At 45.3% G+C, this 14,998-nt stretch overlaps 1 protein-coding gene across 2 annotated transcripts in view; it reads right to left on the bottom strand.

The window, feature by feature from the left end:
• Positions 1-14,998, bottom strand: part of mettl25 (methyltransferase like 25) — a 112,095-nt gene that overhangs the window by 4,985 nt on the left and 92,112 nt on the right. Inside the window, exons 9-12 of one of the 2 annotated variants that reach the window (XR_004414884.1) lie at positions 13,274-13,348; positions 9,749-9,820; positions 9,219-9,291; positions 5,217-5,355 (exon numbers count right to left, since the gene is read on the bottom strand). Coding sequence is in view for 1 of the 2 variants with exons in the window: in XM_033038203.1 (XP_032894094.1) it covers positions 9,219-9,291; positions 9,749-9,820; positions 13,274-13,348 (220 nt within the window). In the remaining variant the exon portion in view is untranslated. The remainder of the gene's footprint in view (positions 1-5,216; positions 5,356-9,218; positions 9,292-9,748; positions 9,821-13,273; positions 13,349-14,998) is intronic. The other variant, XM_033038203.1, reaches the window with a different exon arrangement.

Consider the following 14,998-nt stretch of genomic DNA (forward strand, 5'->3'; position numbering starts at 1 on the left):
TACGGCATCTGGCACGGCGATGCCGCCTGGACGCGCTGACCCCCGATCAAATGACCCGGGATTTCCTGGTGTTCGGTCTCCAGGACGAGAAACTGCGGGCTGAACTTCTAAGGAAGCCCGATCTGACTTTGACCGAGGCTCTGCACGCCTCTCGCATGGCGGCGGCTGTCGCCTCCATGGTATCGCCTGCAGCTCAGGACATTAACGTTGCCATTGTCGCTGGCCGCCGGCAGATCGATGGCCCGCCACGCCAGCGTGGTTCCCCTGCCCCCTCGAGGGGCAGCCCGCTTCGTTGCCCCAACTGCAACTTTACTTCCCATCAGTTTAATGTTTGCCCCGCGCTGGGGAAGACTTGTAATTTCTGCAAAAAGTTAAATCATTTTTCTGCCGCATGTCGCTCCCGTGGGAAGCCTGTTCCTGCTCCCAGGAGAATGCTAAACAACCTTGCGGAGGCTGATAGCGCGCTCGGTTCACAGTACCAGTCGGACGAACTCCCTGATTCTGAAACCAGTTCCTCCCATGATGAATCAAGCATTTTTTCACTGTTGGGTGCACCTGCGCTGATAACGGATCCCTCGGTGCGTGTTACTGTGAATGGGTCGACCTTCCCAGCGAAAATCGACACGGGGGCGGTGGCCAATGTTATGTCAGTGAGCCTCTTTAAAAAGATAAGGTCTGGTGAGAAGATCACTCCCGACAACTCCCATCTACATGCCTATGGGGGAGGCGAGCTCGTACCAGTCGGGAAGGCAACTCTTATCTGCAAGGTTTTGAAGGCCTCTCGGCCCCTCACTTTTTATCTGCTGGACACTGAGAACATCACGCTGTTGGGCGCCCGTGCGTGCCAGGACCTCGGTTTGGTCTCCTTTCACCGCGATATGCACCAGGTGCGGACCCTCCTGGACCCCCTGTGTGAGTACCCTGATCGTTTTGACGACGAGCTGGGCAAGCTGCCCTGCAATTACAAGATCGTTGTCGACCCAGGTGTCGAGCCTGTGATCCGCCCGCCACACCGCATCTCCTTTGCTATCAAGGACAAGGTAGAGTCGACTCTGCGCCACATGGTGGCCGTGGGCATCCTCAAGGAGGTGAGTGATCCCACCCGGTGGGTCTCCACCATGGTTGTTGCTGCAAAGAAGGATAAGAGTGAGCTTCGCATTTGTATAAACCCCAAGGACCTGAACCTTGCCATCAAGCGCCCGCACTACCCCATGCGGACGGTGGACGTCGCTGCACAGGTTGGCCCGGCCACTGTCTTCTCAGTCCTCGATGCCAAGAGCTCTTTCTGGCAGATACCGCTGGATGAGCGTTCCTCATACCTGACCACCTTCAGCACACCCTTCGGCAGGTTCCGTTTCCTTCGCATGCCATTCGGGATCAATTCTGCCAGCGAGGTCTTCCAGCGCACCATGGAGCAGCTGTTTGCCGGTCTGCCGTGTGCTATCATAGTCGACTACACCCTGGTATACGGGAAGGACGTCGCTGAGCACGACCTCCACCTCCGCCAAGTCCTGGACAGGGCTCGTGAGATCAACCTTAAGCTAAACCCTAAGAAGTGCCGTTTCCGCGTCCCAGAGGTCACGTACGTGGGCCACGTCTTCACAGCTGAGGGGCTGAAGGCTGACCCGCAGAAGACGGCTGCGGTCTCTGGGATGTCTGCACCCGCCGACGTGCCCAGCCTGCAGCGCTTTCTGGGCATGGTGAACTACCTGGGGAAGTTCATTCCCGGCCTCAGCGAGCTGATTGCGCCCGAGGGAGCTGATCAAAAAGGACACTGCCTGGGCTTGGTTCCCGAAGCACCAGAAGGCGTTTGACATCCTGAAGTCCAGGCTGGTTAGTACCCCCACTCTCAAGTTCTTCGACTTGCAGCGACCAATTGTCCTCACCTGCGACGCCTCGAGGTTTGGTCTTGGTGCCGCCTGCCTGCAGCTCTACGATGGCCTGCAGCTGCCTGTCTCCTATGCTTCTCGCACCATGACCCCCGCTGAGCAGCGTTATGCTCAGATCGAGAAAGAGCTCCTCGCCGTGGTGTTTGCCTGCTCGAAGTTTAAGGATTACATCCTGGGCAACACCTTCACTATCGAAACCGATCACCAGCCGCTGGTCACGATCATGAATAAACCGATCCACGTCGCCTCATCCCGCTTGCAGCGAATGATGCTGCAGCTCCAGTGCTTCACGTTTCGGGTCGTGTACCGCAATGGCAAGGACATGTTCGTGGTCGACACGCTGTCCCGCGCACCGCTGACGTCCACAACCCGACACCCGTACGAATCGTCTGACCTGATGGTGTTAAACGTTAATATTGTGCCTTCACAGCAGATGCAGTCCCTGGTCCAGCACACTGCCAAAGATCCTGCCCTGTAACAGCTTGCCGACGTCATCCGGCGTGGTTGGCCTGATCGTCGCTCATCCTTGCCGGCCGGTGCCGTGCCCTACTTCCTGGTCCGGGATGAGCTTGTGCTGCACGACGGAGTGGTGGTGAAGGGCCACAAGGTTGTGGTGCCTGCTGCGCTGCGGGACCACTACTTTCAAACCGCCCACAGCGGCCATCCCGGGGTCGAGGCCACTCTGTCCCAGACCCAGAGCCAGTTCTCTTGGCCCGGCATGGCCCCGGACATCGGGGAGAGGGTCTCCGCCTGCTCCACCTGCAATAGCCTCTCTCCCCATCAGCAACGGCAGCCGCTTCTGCAACAGCCTGCCCCCGATCTGCCATGGATGGCAGTCGCCACTGACATCTTCGAGTGGCGTGGCAAGCACTTCCTGGTCCTTGTGGACTCCTACTCCAGCTGGTTCGAGGTGGACCAGCTGCCCTCCCTCACATCTGCTGCTGTCATTGGGAAGCTGCGCCGCCACTTCGCAACCTTTGGCTCCCCTGTGAGTTTGCAGTCGGACAACGGTAGCCAGTTTTCAAGTGCGGAGTTCCGCGATTTCGCTGCAACCTGGAACTTTCGTCACTTCACCAGCAGCCCCGAGTACCCGCAGAGCAACGGCCTTGCTGAGCGCGCCGTCCGCAGTGCCAAGGAGCTGCTGGAGCACTGCAGACTTTCCCGGTCGGATTTTTACCTGGTTCTCCTCAACCTCCGCAACATTTCCCGAGACCCTGCCCTGGGCTCGCCTGCTCAGCGGCTCATGTCCCGCACCATGCGCCCTCCGATCCCTGTGTCCCAGCGGTCCCTGGTGTCTTCTGTCCTCCGCCCTGCTGCCGTCCAGGAGCGCATTGCCCAAAAGCAAGAAATACAAAAACACTCCCACGACAGGTCCTGCCGTCCCCTTCCGCGTCTGTTCCCTGGTCAGGTCGTCCGGATGCAGTCCCCCTCCGGACACTACCGACTGGCGGTTGTCGTCAGCTCTGCCGGCTCGCCGCGCTCTTACCTCGTCGACCACGAGGGTACCATCTACCGCCGATCCCGCCAGCATTTGCGGCTGGTCAGTGAGCCCGCTCCGCCTCCTGCTGCCCCTTTTGCCCCCCCGATTTCTTCCTCTCTGCCTACCGCTCCTCGCATGCCCAGAACTCTGCCCTCTCAGCTCTTTGTGCCCCGCTCCCCTGCTGCCAGTCCGCCCTCGCCTGTTCGTTTGCCCGCCTTTGTGCCGGTTTCCCCTCCCCGGTCTCCGCTCCATCCCTCTCCTGCCCGATCTCCGGCTCGTGCACCCGCTCCCGCTCCTGTTCCTGTTGTTCCTGCGGAGGAGGGGGAGGGCGAGTTGCGTACCCACTCCGGGCGGTTGGTCAAGCCGCCTGTACGTTACGGGGAATTTGTTTAACTGTTGCCTGACTGTGTGTGTGTTTAACTGCTTGTAGCGTATGAGTCGTGGTCGCCCTGTCACTGCTGTACTGCTTTGTTTCCAAGGGGAAGGATGTAGACTAGTGCATGTTCCTTTAACATAGTGACCTCACCACTACTAACCACTCCCCATATCACCAGTATAATTGTAACCTCCCCACCTCTAGATCTCTCTCTAGCTCCGGTGACAGACCACGGACAGCTAGGGCAGTAATGTGTATTAGTTGTGTGATTAGTAATAAAACAGTAGTGAAGACATAGTGCGCTCTGACTCGTCTTTACAATAACTAGCAATATATGCAAAATATAAGCAAAATTTGTGTGTTTTTGTCTCTTTGCCAGTTTCAGACATAGAGGCACCTGGAGATAATAAGTTACAAATAATTACAATTGAACCAACTTCTAACCACTTCTTAAAGGATTTAGTTCTTAAGTTGCTTGGCAAAAGAACATAGACAGTATTAAAAGTGTTGAATTGTATATATTGCAGAGAATCAGAAATTGAGTGCTTCACCAATTTAGGAGATACAAAATGAGACAATTTTATGAGTTGGAACGCAAGGTTACACATGTTTGGCAAATCATTGGAGATAGAATTTAGACTAAAGGATTGAAATGCAGGCAGACCTTGGGGTTAAGATACTTTAAAAATTATAAAAGAAGTACCCAATCAAGCTGTAAAAAATAATGGATCCAAGATCTATAAATAAATAGCAAAAAACAATGGGCTTATTGCTGAACCTGAATATGGGGCAGGTAATACTTTAAAAGTTCTGAAGTATGATTCCAATTGTCTCTTTTCAGGCTTTAGTGGACATGGATGCCAGGCAGATGACCTTATCTATTATGGTTATCACTGTAACTGGACATTTAACTTTAAATCATGGAGGGCATTTCAGATTTCTGGTGCCTGAAATTCCTGGCAGGTATGAAAAATGACCTGCGTTCGTGATAAAAAACTTTTCACAACCTCAGGACCTCCCAAAGTGCTTTGTAGCTAATGAGAAAGGTGGCAAGATTCACGAGGCACATGCATTTGCTGCAATCCTGGCGGAGAGGGCGATGCAGAGGCATCCTCTAGTCTGTGATGCTTTGGCAATGTCCAACTTCTCTCACCTCCTAAAATCTTCAAATCCCCATTCCCACATGATCTAAGTTACCTGCCTTACCCAATCTCATAATTTCACCAATTGACATTTCATAATTTCTGAATCTACTTCTTTGATCCCTGATTCATTAAGTCAAAGTTCAACAGTTTTCACCCCCTTCTGAGATCTTAGATTTTCTCTATTACAAATCACTGCAATCGAGCCTCCTTGTATGATCTTTAACATGCCCAACTATCGTTTCCCACCTGGGTAGTCGGCCATGGAGAGGCAACCCACCTCTAAATGTTTCAGGCTGTAGGGTGAGAAACCTGCTGCTTGTACTCACTGCCTATGTCCTCTCTGCGGATACACTATCCTGGTATCGATGCATAGGTGTAATATTGCTAAGCCTCTGGATCTTGCAGACATTCAGCAAGGTTTAGCAAGGCCTCAGTCCATTGTTTTGGTTCACTCCTGGCTCACATCTGACAAGGCAAAGCATTAATTTGTGTCAAAGCTATCAAGTAAGTTTAGTTTTTAACTTTTCTGACATTCAGTAACATTTAAGAACTGATTGGCAATCGAGAAAAAAATGTAAATATTTAAAAAATAAAAATAAAAATGGAACCAATAAATCACTTGAACATTATTAAACAAGACCGATCTTATTTAAAACAAATAAAATAAATTCTCTTCTCTATTTCATGGGTGAAGAATCCCAATTTGTGTGAAGGGAGTCTCAGATCCTTCTTCATCTGACCTCTGGCCCCATAGCAGAAGCGTCCACGTTGCAGGGCTGGAAACTGGAAGTATCCAGTTTCACCACCATCATCTACTGCGACAAGTGATGGCTCCCACTGATTGTCGCCTGAAACTTGCATCTTATTCAGGACGGACGATGACAGTGAGGTCAACATTTGTAGCAAGATGGACACGAAAGAAGAAGAAGAAGTATGACCTCGCCTGGAATTGGAGACAAATTTCCAACTTAATGCTAGGGAATCCAAGAAAGACTGGTCTCCCCTCCCAGACTCCACAGGAAACAGGATTTGTTCCATTGAAAACTAAAATAAGTCCTGTAGTTTAAACCAAGATATCAAAGTTACTTACACTACTGATTTCCTAAACACAGGTTCGACCCACCACTTTCTTTATTGCTCCCAGTAAATATCAAGGAAATGGTGTTCAGTTTAGTGCTTTACTTTGGCGAGTATTTTGTGGCCATAAAAGAGGTACAGCAGATTGCAGAAACAAGATTTCATTGTGAACATGAACATTGTGTTGAGAACTGGAGAACCTTTACTCTCGAACAGAAAATTTGAGGAAATCTGATAACTGTCAAAATGAAGTGTTCTGCTAAGTTAAACACCGTTTCTCCTGGTTGGTGAGTTGATAAATAATAATTTAGAAGTTTAAAATGGTCATTGAAAGTACAAAATTGAAAGCCTTAATCTACAGGTTGCCTCGGGAGCCCAGCTTGGTCAGAATTCTCTTTTGACGTGCATAAAGATCTTAGATAGATTTCTTCAAAGGTCGGAGATAGGTTTCTGGAACCTCTGGATCATTTGACTTGAATGCAGTAGATTTGGACTTCATCTGGGAGTGGTCCATTCATCGTTGCCTGTTGGGGAATACATGTATCATCTTCTTTGGTACACAGTCCTCCACACACGGGCTGAAGTCTGAAGCAGCAATGGCATATTCATCCAGGTTAGTCAAATGAATATGGACAATAGAATGCAACTTTTATCAGGCTTGGATATGCCACTGGCTTTGGACCTTGCTTCTAAACATATCATGGAATTAACACACCATCACAATCATAATAATCATAATCATACTTTATTAGCCAAGTATGTTTTGCAACAAATGAGGAATTTGATTTGCCATACAGTCATACCAATAAAAAGTAACAAGACACACAAAATACATTTTAACATATCCACCACAGTGACTCCTCCACATTCCTCACTGTGATAGAAGCCGAAATGAAAAGTTCAATCTCTTCCCTTCTTTGTTCTGTGGCCTCGAGCCTTCCGTTGACGGGACGATCTTGGCTCCCGTAACCAGCAGTCGGGCCCTCCGCATTGGGGCGATCAAGCTCCCGCATCGGGAGGGGGTCTCAGCTCTCACGCACCAGGCAATCGGACCCCGGGTCAGGGCTGGTCGAACCTCTTGCGACTTTGGAGCTTTCCCACATCAGTCTCTACCCGAGACTGCAAGCTCCTCGAGGTGAAGAGTCAATCTCGAAATTGGAGCGTCGATCTCAGGCAAGGAATCGCAGGCTCCAGTGGTAAGTCCACGGTCCCACGGTGGGGCTCAAAGTTGTTCTCGAGCAAGGCCTCCAGCTCCATGATCTTAGGCCACAGAGGGACCGGAGATACGATCCGGAAAACAATTGTATCTCCGGCAAGGTAAGAGATTGAAAAAAAAGTTTCCCCCGACCCCTACCCCACTCCCCACATAAAACAAACCAGAGAACATTAACACATAAACATTTAAAACACATTAAAAATAACAAAAAAAGATGAAAAGACAGGCAGATGGTTGGCGAGGCTGCCATCGAGGTTGGGTTACATTTGAACCCAACTAGAGGTGCTGTTCAAATGATCTGCACAGCACTGGGAGGATACACAAGTGCCAAAAAAGAGATCTTTTTCATTCAGCAATAAACATTGACTCCTCAGAAGCACCCTCCTCAAACAATTGTTTTACGATACAATCATGTTACCATTGGTGTGGTAACCACCAACAATTTTCTCAGAAAAAGTAGCTCGATTGTGAAAAATAAGTCACTTATTGAGAGTATGCATGTACAAAATGCACTGTTGGTGCACATGTGATTGACAACAAAGAGGACACTGACTTAGAGGAGGAGTCAATTTGTATGATAGCTGTCTGCAACACCCAAGAGTATGAAGATGGAACTTATTCCGATGACGTGGTAAGAAAAGGTGTTCCACAGTGTACACCACAGGAACTAATCTAATAGAACTTGGTTGGCTTGTGAGTATGGAGGAGGATATAAAGAGGTTTCAAATGGATATTGACTAACAAAAAGTTTGGGCAGAAATGTGACAGAACAAATATAATATGGAAAAATGTGAGGTCACCCTCATTGGTCGCAAAACCAAACAATACCTTTTTTCAGAGTAACGAGTCCTTGTGCACGAACCACTGAGAGCTAACATACAGGTGCAGCAAATAAATAGGAAATCAAACGGTACACTTACCTTTATTATGAGAGGTTAATTATAGGCTAAAAATTGATTTATAGCAACTATGTAGGGATTGTATATAATTTTAGTCTTCTTATTAAAAAATATTATAGTTTTTTTAGAAGAAGTGCAACAAAAATTCCACAGACTGTTTTCTGCGATGTGGAATTTTGCTCTATGGGTTGATATTGATGAGGTCAGTATTCAGCATGAGTTTTGAAAAACAAGAGGTGATTTAATTGAAACATGCAATATTTTTAAAGGATTCAACTGGTAGATGCAGGGCTAGGGACTCTGGAACCAGGGGTTTCATGGTCTTAAAATACGTGTCGGCCATATAGAACAGAGGTAAGAAATTCTATGCAAAAGGTAAATCTTTGGAAATCTCCACTCTAGAGAGTTGTGAAAATTCAGTCATTAACCTTATTTTCATTACAGATAAAAAAAGATTTCTGGATGTTAAAGGCATATGTGGATAGTACAGGAAAATTGTCTTAAGTAAAAATTCCACCATGACCTTGATGAAAGACAGAGCAGGTTTGAAGGGCCTGCAGCCCTACTTCTGTTCCTAACAATAATTGTCGTATTATGTTCTTTTGGCTCTGCTGTATTGCTACAGACCTTGGAATGTTTTTTTCTCAGTCCCAACCAAAACACTCTAAAGCTGTAAGTTCTAACAGCCATCATCATTCTACATTCTCTGGAAAAATTAGTGCAAGCAAGTAAATCTAAATTCAATCTCAAACAAGAAAATGTAATTAGCCCCAGATTGAAGGAAACATTTTACCGACAACTATGCAATAAAAAAAAATCTTTATTTTTTACCCCCAAAATCAATCATTTTTTAATACATTTGCGCTATATTTGTGGAAGTCTTCCCAAGAAATGTAACATGTTGTAATGACTTTGCCACTGAAACGTGCTTCGTCTGTTTATTCAATTGTCATACGTTTTCCAGCGAAAGGAAAAATGTAATCAACAGTTTAAAGAATGCCAAGTAAAATTAGTAAGCTTAGGAATGTTAAAAGCATGAGTTTAAATAGTACAGAAATAGAAAAGTGAAAAAGCACAGGATCAAAAGATCTTAATTATACAGCAAAACACTGGAGCACTGGACTACTTCTTCATACCAATTATCGCATAACATCTTGGGGACTTCACAGGATCAAAGAGCTGGACTAATGCTGACCATGCCACGTTTTGCTGCAAAAGATAGTTTTAGAAATAAGTTATTTAAAAAAAAACCTTCAACAAAACACTTACTATTTTCCACTAAGTACATGTTTCTATATTTACATTCAACTATTTATTGATGAAGCTATATTGTAATTACATAATTTACCATGTGTAAATCATTTATTGTAATTAAGGCACTATAATTTCACCATTTTGTTGTTTAAACCTTGACAATTCAAAGTTTATCTTTCAAAAGGACTGTCTTCTGTCTAAAAGTTACATTTTAAGTGGCAGTTTTTTAAAAGTAAGTTGGATAAACAAATGTAACCATATCAACTATAAAGAACATCTGTTAACCATACATCTTAAAGGGTGCAAAGTTATATAGAGCAATTGAAATAAATATGGTACTGCATTTTCTAAAATTACATCATGAGCATGAGAATTACCCATATTCACCACCCAGTGAGAGAGAGAGAAGTACCTGTTCCTTGAGGTAACAAAGCCGATCCAAAAGTATTAAGCCTTCTATGCAAGGGGCTAAGGCTACTTTCAGCTGAAAGAAAGATGCATGAAAAAGTTTTAAATGTCTGTTTAAGAAGTTCTTAAATAACTAGTCCTCAAATGCCTCAGCTGAATGATGAATTTAATCATTTTAATTATTAATCTATTTTAACAGCTGTATCTAATTGCACATAGAATGTATTTTTAATGAGATCCACAACTTTCACTCATATGGCATAGATCCGTATGTCAATATAATATTTAGAAATTCCAAAGTATTCCAGCATCAAACAGACCTCAGTAAAAGTTAATTTAGTACACTCTGCATAAATATGCCAACACATAAGAGAAAATTACCTCTTCCTTTTTCTTGCTATAATTAACACAATTTTGGAATATATAGGACACAATATGTTGTACCAAAAGACACAGTCTGCTCTTTGTTGGACACTTTAGCGTGGCAGCCAACAAAATTGCAAACACAATCTGTGCAGTCAGGCATTGAAGCACAACTGTTTAAGTGTTCCCAATATAGTATTTACAGAGTTCTAAGGCACCAATATGGATTTTAGTACTGTTTTCTGATGGCACCCAGGTCTTTAATACGTTTGTTGCATCAGACATATTGGAACACAAAATACTGCAGAGGGGCGTTGGAAGTGATTTATCATCATTTCAAAGGTGTTATTGCATTGGCACTGGCAATTTCCTTAAAGACAGCCCAAAGAAGGCATGTACTTGACACAGAGGAAATGCAATGAGATCCACTGGATTGATACCAGAGATAGTAGCTTTGCTGTACGAGGATGAGTTTAGAAGGAAAGAGGAAATCCCATTGACTAAAAAGAGTCAAGAAATCAATGAGGTGAAAGTAAACTCATATTTAATTTATGTAATTATTCAAGATTATACTTTAAAAAATTTGAGGCAAGCCAAACCTAAATCTCGAAGATAACCTTTCTACCAACCCGAAACATCACCTATGCTTTTTCTCCAGAGATGCTGCCTGACCCGCTGAGTCATTCCAGCATTTTGGGTCTATCTTCGGTATAAACTAATATCTGCCTTTTCTTCTGACACAAGCCTAAATCTCTTTCATTAGAAATCCATGCATCAACAACACAAGGTTTGTACAGTGACAACTGTCACAGCAGTTGTAATTTTCTCCAAGGTCTACTAAAGTAAAATAATATTTTCTTGTTAAATCTTGGTTTTTGTTTTAGTTATGGTGATATATGTCAGTATTGCCGATTAAGATACTTCTTTTACTTCCCAACTTTTAGCACTCAGTTTTGGAAAATACTTTTTCATTGCTGGTACACCGGAGAGCGCCAATACAATTTCTCCGGAAGTGGCGGCGCTGTGATACAGCTGCGGCTCGCCTGCAGTCTGTCTGTTTTTACTTTTTGTGTTGTTTTTTTTGTCTAGTTTAGTAATTTTTTTGGTTATTAGGTGGTGTTATGTGTGTGGGGGGAGGGTGAAACAGAGCTTTCTGTCTCTCCCTTCGGGGGAATGCGACTTTTTGTCGTATCCCCCTTCTCTTCCCCCGTCTGCGCTGAGGCCTAATGGCGGAGCTGGCGGCCTCCAACCTGCGACCGACCTCGAGGGTCCGGAGGTAGAGCCAGCCAGGACTCACCAACGCGAGGCTGGCCGTCTTCGAGCTGTGGCGACGTCCGGGTAGCGGCACGACTCGGCGCTCCGGTGAGGGCGGACGGCGCGGAGCTGAGCGGCACGGCTACCGGCTGGAAGGCGCTCCCGTGTGAGCAGCCCGGTGCGGGGCTGAGACGCTGCCTTGTGGGCGGACCGGCTCCCGGCTGGAAGGTGCTCTCGTGGGGGCAGCCCGGTGCGGGGCTGAGACGCTGCCTTGTGGGCGGCCCGGTGCGGGGCGGAGACGGTGCTACGGCGGCTGAGGCGGCGTTCTGGCGGCGGCGACCTGGATCCGGGGCTCGGCCGCGGGCCAGTGGATGACAATGTCGGGAGCTCGCAGGTCACAGGCTGGTGCCTGTTTTCCGGAGCACCCGTTGCAACAGCTGCGGGCAGCTTCGATTACCCCCGGGCCGCGGAGCTTGAACCGCGGGACTGATGCCATCGCCCGGTGGGGTATCGCCTCGGCGCAGAGGGAGAAGAGGAGGGAAGAGACAGTAACTCTAAGACTTTTGCCTCCATCACAGTGAGGAGGTGTTTGGTGAACTCACTGTGGTGGATGTTAATTTGTGTTTATTGTGTTTTGTTATTATTACATGTATGGCTGCAGGCAACAGCATTTCGTTCAGACCGAAAGGTCTGAATGACAAATAAAGGATTCAATTCAATTCTTTATTCCAAAGCCTCTTATAATTATGGTCAAAATGAAACTACTTAGCTATGGACCCATGCACAATTTAAATTAAAAAGATACTGCTGGACTCAGCAGGTCAGGTATCATCTGTGGAGGGCAATGGATAGACAATGTTCCAAGTTGGGAACTTGGGTAGAAAGCGGGCTGCTGGAGGAACTCAATTGGTCAGGTGGTGGTAAGGTGCTGAGGAAGAACATGCGGCTGTGGTAGCAAGTCTAGATGAGAAGGTGGTTGACGAACAGGAGGGCCTCTGTTATCAGGCTTTTGAATGTTCCTTCCATAAGTTGGAGTACAGTTTAATTCTCCTCTATCTCAATGCGAACATTGTATTTTGTCTCTGGAACTTGTGCACTACAATGCTGAGAACTATATTCTACATTCTATATCTTCCTCTTCGCTCTGCCTATTGTACTTGAGTTTGGCTTGATTGTATTTATGTAGAGTAATATCTGATTCGATTTGATAGCATGGGAAACAAAGCTTTTCACTGCACCTCAGTGCACATAACAATATTAAATCAAAACCTAAACCTCGGGATCACAGATGGAGAGCAGTGAGAGAGGGTCTCACAGAATTCCCATCAGAGAGAAAGGTATTCAGAGTCATACAGCATGGAAACGGACCCTTCTGCCCACTCATCCATGCCAATCAAGATGCTCCTTCCCAGCTAGTCCCATTTGCCCCTGTTTATAGAGTCATAGAAGAGGCAATCCCATTTTCTCCTTTTGCATATACATCAACTTCTCTCATCCCTGTCTCAATTTAAATTAGATTGATTTTGTCAAAATTCATTTGACTTTCAGCCCCTACAGCTTTCATTCAAAAGAATGGACTGATTCAAAGTGCGGACTTCCATTTGAATTGGTAACTGAAATCCATCGTTGAGAAAAGACGTATTTTGCACTGAACTACTCAACAGATAAAAAAATATTATTTGACCCCATGTAAGATCGTTTCTGAGCATTAAGCATTTCATTTACTTCATTTAGATTATTGACAATTTGGTGATATTTTACACCATGTTATAAAATATTGCCATCAGTAAAAAAATAGTTTCAGCTGTATGGCCAGGTTAACATTGTTAGCAGCAGCAATTCTATGGGGAATGAGCAGGTTTCCTTTGTTTCATGAGTACAAAGCTTTTCATGTCTATTCCCCAAAGCTTACCAGGTTAAATGCTTCCAACTCTTTCATTCGGGGCATGTATCTGTCATAATAACCTTGTATTAAATTGGCTGACATCTGAAAATAGGGAAAACAGGCACACATGTAAGTGCAATTATAATCATGCGATCAACTGGAATTGTTCCAGTTAATATCATAAACATACCTGTCAATGTACAATTGTTACAATATGTAGTTGGCATACCCCATACAAACAATGATACATAGCTGGCTAAAAGCTTGTAACTTAAGCAATTTGATTTGGTTGAGGTCAAATAAATCCTTGCAGACATGCCTTCCTTTCCATGGTGCTGGGTCTGCCACATTTAGTCATGCAAGACATAACAGAAAATGGTTAATGTCAACTTATATTGAACAAAACATTATCTTCTTCAAAAATCTTTAATTACTGCTTGGGCAGGTAATAAACTGGAACTTTCCTGTAACTTTCTCAATGACTTCACTTAGATTCACTATTTAGATTAAATTTATTTTGAAGGAGTGTTTGTGAATGCACTCCTAAATGAAAATACACTCAAAGGTGCTGGTTTACCATATTTCTGCATTGATAAATTATCTGGACCATCAGCTTACTGTCCAGCATATCTAGTGCAAATATTTAAGTATAATATAAGCACAGTGACACAACAGTAGAGCTCCTGCTTCACAGCGCCAATGATCCTGACATCGGGTGTATGTGGAGAATGTGTGCATTCTCCCTGTGACGATGTGGGTTTCTCAGGGTGCCTCCCACGTTCCAAGGAAGTAAGGGTTTGAAGATTAATTGATCGCTGTCAATTACCACTAGCGTGTACGGAGTGGGTGCAAAAGTGGGGTGACATAGAACTAGTGTGAGTGGGTGATCGATGGTCAATGTGTATTTGACGGGCTGAAGGGCCTGTTTCCATGCTGTATCTCTTAAACTAAAAAAACAAGGAACTGAAGATGTTGGTTTATAAAGGCCCAAAGTGCTGGTAACTTGTCTGAAGAAGGGTCCCAACTCCAAACATCACCTATTTGTGTTCTCCACATACAGTGCCTTCCATAATGTTTGAGATAAAGACCCATTGTTTATTTATTTGCCTCTGTACTACCCAATTTGAGATTTGTAATAGAAAAAAATGACGTGGTTAAAGTGCACATTTGTCAGATTTTATTAAAGGGTATTTTTATACAATTTGGTTTCACCATGTAGAGATTACAGCTGGGTTTATACATAGCCCCCCCCCCCCCCCCCCCCCCCCCCCCCCCCCCATTTCAGGGCACCATAATATTTGGGACACATGGCTTCAGAGTGTTTGTAATTGCTCAAATGCTGTGTCTAAATGCCTCCTTAATGCCTCCTTAAGAGAGCTCTCAGCACCTAGTCTTTCCATCACCTTTGGAAACTTTTATTGCTGTTTATCAACCTGAGAACCAAAGTTGTGCCAATGAAAGTCAAAGAAGCCATTATGTTACTGAAAACCAAGAATAAAACTGTTAAGAGACATCAGCCAAACCTTAGGCTTATCAAAATCAACTGTTTGGAACATCATTAATAAAAAAGAGAGCACTGATGAGCTTACTAATCGCAAAGGGACTGGCAGGCCAAGGAAGATCTCCACAACTGATGAAAAACACTCTTCAGGAATCAGGTGTGGATTTGTCCATGACCACAGTCTGCAGAAGACTTTGTGAACAGAAATACAGAGGCTACACTGCAAGATGCAAACCACTGGTTAGCCGCAA

The sequence above is a fragment of the Amblyraja radiata genome, chromosome 19, assembly GCF_010909765.2.
Source record: "Amblyraja radiata isolate CabotCenter1 chromosome 19, sAmbRad1.1.pri, whole genome shotgun sequence".
Lineage (NCBI taxonomy): Eukaryota > Metazoa > Chordata > Chondrichthyes > Rajiformes > Rajidae > Amblyraja > Amblyraja radiata.